The 7649-nt window shown below is 37.9% G+C and overlaps 1 protein-coding gene across 2 annotated transcripts; it reads right to left on the bottom strand.

The window, feature by feature from the left end:
- Positions 1-373: 373 nt before the first annotated feature.
- On the bottom strand, positions 374-7396 carry LOC107848551 (aspartic proteinase 36). 2 transcript variants are annotated; one of them, XM_016693345.2, is made up of 10 exons: positions 6760-7396; positions 5640-5772; positions 4184-4431; positions 3859-4086; positions 2505-2667; positions 2345-2418; positions 2144-2237; positions 1928-1994; positions 719-821; positions 374-646 (listed from the first exon to the last, which is right to left on the bottom strand). In XM_016693345.2, the coding sequence occupies exons 1-9, from the start codon at positions 7005-7007 to the stop codon at positions 745-747; spliced, it is 1332 nt and encodes a 443-aa protein (XP_016548831.1). In that variant the 5' UTR covers positions 7008-7396; the 3' UTR covers positions 374-646; positions 719-744. The 2 variants fall into 2 exon arrangements, with proteins under 2 accessions (XP_016548831.1, XP_016548830.1); XM_016693344.2 differs by having other exon boundaries at positions 750-821.
- Positions 7397-7649: the final 253 nt, after the last annotated feature.

Raw genomic sequence — 7649 nt, 5'->3', positions numbered from 1 at the left:
AATTTGCATTCGAGGTCGTTTCATTGAAGTTTTTGCTCGGTGGCCCTTTGAAACCAACGAAGACTTGAAAACCGGGAATTGTTTCTAAATCGCAAAGTTAGAGGAATATATGTGCCCTTTTCCCTTCATAGGCAAGACACTAAACATGACTTTGCTCCCCTTTTTACATTCACAACACGCAATAACTTAGCATGTCGTCTAACGTTTATGTAAAATTCTCAGTAGACCGCGGTCTAAAAGATTCATAAGTTGCAAAACAAATAAAAAGAGGATCATTTACTAAATAGTTATCTCAAAAGAAATACCCAACAAAAGTTTCGCCACAATACAAGACAAATACTTTGACATTAGCCAAACACATAATTGGGCTGTGTTTAACAAAATTTTTCATTCAAAATCTAATGCAACTATGGATAATATTGTTATACACAAGTGTTCAAAATCTACTTTACAAAGAAAGTGATCACTACATGAATTTACAGTGAGTGGAGCTTGGAAATTGCCTCAATAGGCTACTACTATGAAAGAGAACACCTAGAAACTGCAACACTATAGTTTATTACAAGAACAAGTAGTAAATGCCAAACACTAATGCTGGCAACACTGGCGTTGCTCGTGGTAGCTGAAACCTTGACGGCCTGAGAACCTGATAGTTAAACAGATAAGGAACATGTCTTAGCTTAACACGACAACTGACTGAAGGTATACATTAATTTACCAGAGAGTGTAGGGATAACTATATGACTAACAATTGTAACTGGCCCATCCAATCTGTTGTCTAGCCAAATCATAAACAACAATCTTGTCCTTAAGAACCATGTCTGCACAGAAATATGAAAATATGAATCGACAAAAAAGAAGACAAAAGGTTACTTTTAGGCTTTGCTGATGATCTGCTACTTTTATGCAGGGGTGATTCAAAATCTATTACTTCATTACAGGAGAGATTCGAAAGACATTCAGCTGCGTAATCTGATTGCTAACGTACAGAAAAGTTCTATCTATTTTGGGGGAACTTCACCACCAGTACAGCAACAAATACTCAATCTGTTGGGATATTCTAAGGGAGAAACTGCCTTTCAGGTATCTGGGGGTCCCTTTGTGTACAAAGAGGCTAACTGCTCTCCAATGTGAGTCACTTATAGAGAAAATGCTTGGGAAGATGACTTCGTTGACAGCAAGGTTCCTAACATATGCTGGAAGGACCAAATTGCTCAAACGTGTACTGTTTCAATAGAAACTTTTTGGGCTCAAGTGTTTATACTGCCAAAGAAAACCATCCAGTTCATTGATACTTCTTTGGTACTTGTGCAAGAATAAAGAGAAGTTATGGGTACAATGAGTCCATGCCTAACTATTTAAGGCCAAGAATTATAATGGAAAGGGTGGATTGTATATTAGAGCTGTGTATAAGAGACTAAAGGGTGACTTTCCAAAAGTACAGTGGAGGAAACTCATATTTAAAACAAAGGAGCTTCTAAATGGCTGTATATAATGAGATTAGCTATCATAGGCAGGCAGTACATAAACTGTATATATTACTTTGCAAGCAATGTAATGAATCGATAGAACACCTCTTCTTTTGATGCTCTTTCACTGGAGGTATTTGGTCAAAATAATTATCCTGGCAGAGGGTTACTAGAGCTAATTTGGAGTGGACACAAGAACTAAAATGGGTTATGCAATATTGTAAAGGAAGTAGTAAGGGTGTTAAGGTGTATAGAAGCTGCTTCTATCACTCACTTGTGGGCTGAGAGAAATGCTATTGTTTTTCAGTAAGGTTCATCACATCGGCGATATCATCACATCAGATCATTCAGGAGGTTCTATTCAGGCTGAATCTAAGGTTTTTGCTGTGATAGTCTTTAAAAGTAGAGGATATATACGAATCTCAATAACAGGTTTAGCTCAGTAACATAGAGGTTACCTCCTAAAATTGTCAGTCCTCGGCCTGGAAATTTCTGAAAGCCCATGCACCAGACAGTTTCAGCACCCTACAGAAGCAAAAACTGTACTGAGTGCAGTAGATTACTTTCAAAAAAACTAGATTGCGGGAGCTAAAAGAGTTACATAACTTTTGGCCAGTGTGAAGTCATCTGTAAACTTAAGAATACATACACGAGTTTAAGAAAATTTGACTTACAATGGAAAATTGTTGTATGAGGTAGTCCTCACCCCTTAGTACCATTGCTGCACCACCAGCGAAGTTCAAACTCACCACGGGAAATATATCAACTCTGCACACACACAAAATGTACTAGTCAAAATTTTAGTGCAAAACTAAACTAAACCATCAGAAAGAAATGAGCCTGGAAGCTCCCAAGTTCAATTTTTTAAAGAAAACCTGGAGGTGGTTCGATAGCACTGGCCAGTCAGGCCATCAAAAGCGCGCACATGCTGTGAAACAGCCTTAGTGATCTGCGGAAGATAAAAGAATTGAGTTATAAGGGGAACATCATGAAAGTGCAAGCAAATTACAAGATCGGTCCAATAATATAACTTACAGCATTCACAAAAATATCATAAGCTTCTTCAGCAAGGTATCCCAGAGTTGTTCCGGAATCAATCATGGTTCCCCTGTCTCTTGTTGTTTTAAATACTTGAGGATTGATTGCCAATGTCTGTCCATTGACAGCAATAGTCTGAAGATTAACCATGTAATGCGGCCTGGCAAATGAAAAAAATGAGGATATTTATGAAAAAGCACAGGGGAAGGTGAAAGATATTTATCCAGGTTTACCATATTTACCGTGGGGGGCAAAGAAGAGGAAAATCAAAGCTGTATTAGTAGAGGCTTACACATTAAAGATTACTGTCTGATCACATTTATTGGAAGCTTGATCAGTTCAAGAGTCCATACAGTAGCGAGGAGTTCATATTTTAGCTCCCCAGGAACAGGAACAGATATTTGTATGATCTATCACTACTTGCTTGGGATAGAGTAAGCTATCCGAGTGCTGCTGGAGGCATGAACATTTTACATGTGGCTACAATTAGCAAGTTCTTATGGAACACCAAAAAAGACAAGTTATGGGTTAAATGGATTCACTCCTATTATGGGAATAGGGACTTGATGATGGATGTTATTCCCAACCAGGCCTCATGAAGAAATCCTAACAATGCCTACCTTCTCAACTAAGAAGTTATATTTAAAGCTGAGACCGCATTTTCAGAAGGTGTCATGGAGAAGACTGGTATGCAACAATGAAGGCCTCCCTAGATGGATTTTTATGTGAGAAGGAATCACAAGGTTTATGGCAGCAACTATTGAAGGAAAGCCCCTGCCCAGTGGATAGAGGAACTGAAATGGGCTGAACTACATGCTAAAGGAAGAACACCAAAAGCCGAGGTCTTCAAAATGATGATGGATGCAGCAGTTTACTATGTTTGGAAGGAAAGGATGCTCGATTGTTTTAAAACAACAGAGAGAGTCCTCAGGTTTTGATCGAACTCATCATACAGCGCGTCCATGCTGGAGCTACTAATTTTGCAGTATGGTTGCAGGCGTCAATTATTTAATTTTTACATCCCCATTTTATCTTTATTGATATGTTCTTACAAGATTTGACATGGCTTATTAAACTCCACTAGACACAAAAACAAGTACTTTTATACTAAGGGGACAAAGTAATAAATCAAAGAGAAACTTCAACTGTGTAACTTTTCGTTGCTTATTTTTCTATCATCTTAGATGGGATCTGATTAAACGACTACCAAATACCTTTACTATGCTAATATTTGGCGCAGATCAAATAACTATGCAAGAAGTTTTGGCAAAGTAAAATTGGAAACATGGTCACAACCTATTTACAAAGAGAAATGAAGTCGCACAAGCCCGCAAAGAAAGAGATAACTCACTGTGATGGGACAAGTGGAGTGTAAACCAAAGTTGGCTCCACAATCTGCCCAAAAACCAGGACGCCACCTCCACCATTGCTTCCTCTCAAGCAATGGGAGAAAACATGCGGGATCAGTCCTTGTGAGGACAGCTGTGCGATGACCGACACACCATGCTGCCCAAGTCCGAAAATCCCGTCAGTTGCTTTATCAAACATACCAAAGTCACCCGTCTGTGACGTGCTACATCTGCGTCACAAAATTTCACCAACAATAAAGTTAGACAATGACAAATAGCTGAAGTAACACATACTATCTAAAACTATAAAGATTAGTTGTAGCTCACCCAAAAGTAACACGAGCAGACGAGTTTGTGCTCAGAGAGTTTCCCGTAACTATATCATACAGCATATCATCTGCTACGTAGTAGCCAGATGTATCACTGCCATCACAGTAGTGCAATGTATATCTGCACTGATTTTCAGCGGAACAATTTGTGAAAGAAGACTGTGCTCCAAGAGCACATCTTTGATCTGAACAGGAGATCGGTTGAGCTGTTGATGAGCTCGACAGATCAAAGAATTGCAACTGAATCTGTTAGAGAAAGAAAAATTTAATCAAACACTATGCTGAAAGTTTTATGGCTGAATTACAATGATTGAAAAGCTAAGTCCAATTCTGTTACTAACCAACTTTCCAACTAAAACTAACCTTTCGCTAACTGAACCAATTATGCTGACTAACTACAATATTCTGATATTCAGAACTAGGAAATCTAGCTTGAAGAATAACAAGGTACTCACTCCCTAAGCAGACAACACTGTCCATTTGATCATTTGACAACACTTACCCTCCCTAGACCCCACTTTGTGGGAATATACTGGGTATGTTGTTGTTGTTTGTTGTCTATCGATGACTGCAATAGGTTGTCCATTCTGCCCAGAAGATGCAGTTGCTTCAACCATCAGACTTGTCTTTCTAAATAAATGGCCAAGGAGGTGAAATAACATAAGCAACTGATTGCCTCCATTCTCTATTCAGATGTTGAATTCGTCTTTCCAAGTGAAGGCATAGAAAACTGTTAACTGTACAAACTGAGTGCATACCTTCCCCTTGAAATATGAAGTAGGAATTTGATAATTGTAGACTCCTAAATGTGACAGTTCACAAGGTACATCATATGCTCTTTCCAAGTAGCTCTTGAACGAACATCACAAATTCTACTGTTGATTGTGTTTGCACCAACTCCATTATGCTTCTCCTTTTCATTAGCTGAAATCGTATTCTCCGGATCTTCTAGAACTCGAGGAGGAGATTACTAGAAATTCATGAAGAGTCTGACTGCTCCAGCTTCTGTGTCCTTCTTGTTTATTGTTTTCACTGACTTGTCTTCGTTAGAGTTAACTTCTTCATTGTTTACATAAGTTGCAAACACTTCCTTCTCGCTTTCTATGAAAAGAACATCAAGAACAAAGACTCCAAAATTCCCTTTATCATTCTTATCTTCCATGGAATGTGCATCCAGAGACCAATCTTCAAAAGCCTCTACATCACTCCCGAAATATCGTCAAACTTTAAAAACTGCTAGACTCTAAATAACCAGGATCTCACATCCTCTCCCGAAAATCATGGAAAAACTAACCTTTAGCTAACTGATTAATAAACTTAACCGATTATGCTGACTAACTAAAATATTCTGATATCATATTCATACAACAGTACACTCAACGACCAAGTTTCCCAACATGCAGAAAAGAAAAAGAAGACATGGAAATTTAAAGGAATAATAACAATATCCTAACCCGATCAAGTCCACCACGTGTCGGGCAACCTTTACAGGGCACACAACTAACCCAGAGAACGTCGCTTCCAGTATCAAACTGTACGTGGAACTCCTTCGGAGGGGAACCCAACTGAATTCTTGTATAATAAATCCTGAGAAAAAAATCATATCTTCAGCTAACATTCACTGTGATGATACATAACTTGTAAACTATTGAATCCAACAAAGTACAAACGCAATCTACTGAGAAAAAGGGATAATTAAGTACAAATGTTGATACAGACTATACTACTAATGAACCCAAGAAATAATCAATAGTTTCTCTGCTCCAAATATGTCTCATTCACAAGTAATTATATTCTATGGAAATCACAGGTTCTCCCAGTGTTAAGAGGCCATGACCTAGAAGGTTATGTTGATGGCGCTCTTTAGAGTGTCCGCTGAAGGTCATTGCGAGTATTCCAAAGGATTATCCCATTGAACAGAAAAATAATGGAAACACTACTCTCCGCCTCTGCAATCAACTTACTACATTCTCACCCAGATTAACCAAAACTATCTCCGAATGCCCTTCAAATAGGCCAACGCGAAAATCAAAATCCCTTCTATCACTATAGAATTGTCCGTTGAACAGCAAAATAACTACATTCTCATCAAGACTAACCACAACTGTCTCGACCAACATATTGCCCAAAATCCTTTTCGTTAGTACAAATTGTTCATTCAACAGCAAAATAATGCTAACTACTCTACATTTCATGATCAATCACAACTGTACCCATATGTACTTAACACAGACCAACACAAGAACACAAACAAAACCGAAAAATCCCTCTCATCACAACAAAATTGTCCATTGAACAGAAATAATGCTACCACTACTCTCCACCTCCTCTATTAACTACATTTTCAAAGAAAACAGAACCTACCCATTTTAAAACATAAAAAGAATTCTGACAAAGAAAGTATACGCTATTAACCAAATCATCAGCCATGCAACTACTTTATTAGCTAAATTTCTTAAAAACATATCATCAACGACAGTTCTTGAAGCTAAAATAATCTCATTATATCAACAATATGCAAATAAATAAACACAAAATAGAGAGAAAAAAAAATACGTAAAGAAAGAAGAATACCCAGCAAGAAGTGGATCAGAACGGCCATAAACGGGAAAATCAACGACCCCCCCGTTGTGTTGCTGCTGGTGCAACATTCTTCCATGTCTAACTCGATCTCGTGCTTCGAGTTGACTGAGCTCAACTTCATTATTCGTAGGAAAAGATCTTTCCAGCGGCAGCACCACCGTTGCTGTTGCCTTTGCCGGATGATTTACAGACAACAAAACCAAAACCACTGGCAATAATTGAGACAACACCATATTCATTCTTTCTGTTGTTTGTGTAAATGGCACTGTATTTTTTTCTATAGAAAGGGAAAGGCGGCGTCGGTACGGAGTCACGTCAGCTGTGGATATAGACTAGGCTATAAGGAATGGAGTCTTAAACTTTGGACCGAGACTACACTAAGGAAGAAGGAAGCTTGACTCAGAAAAGAAGTCAAGGAACGAAGCAGCTTCTCTAATAGTGATTTAGCTCAGCAACACCCTCAAAGGTGAATTATCGGACGGAAGCTTGTAAGAAAGACAACAAAAGTAGCAAAATGCGACTGAGAATCGATCGTTCTTAGCTACCTACACAGGGGAAAAAAAGTGCTCTATTTTTGCTATTTTGAGAGGGAAAAACAAATAACATGCTTCAGTTACGTAAATACAAATCAGTAATGATACTGTACTAAATAATAATAATAAGATGGTTAAGGCCCCGTTTGCCCATATAAAAAACTTTCCACTTTTTTCGGAAAAAAAAAAAACTCACTTTATGTCAAATACAATTTTAAGTTGATGTTTGATCACGAAAATTTCAAAATACAATTTGGAGTTACATTTGAAAAAGTAAAAAACAAAAAAAAAAGTTATTTTTACTTCTTTTTTTCAATCTTGATTCTCGAACAAAAATTCAAAAACAAC

This window comes from Capsicum annuum, chromosome 11 (genome assembly GCF_002878395.1).
Source record: "Capsicum annuum cultivar UCD-10X-F1 chromosome 11, UCD10Xv1.1, whole genome shotgun sequence".
In the NCBI taxonomy this organism is placed as follows: Eukaryota; Viridiplantae; Streptophyta; class Magnoliopsida; order Solanales; family Solanaceae; genus Capsicum; species Capsicum annuum.
The sequence above is the reverse complement of the archived record's forward strand: the minus strand, read 5'-3'. Positions and strand labels throughout refer to the sequence as shown.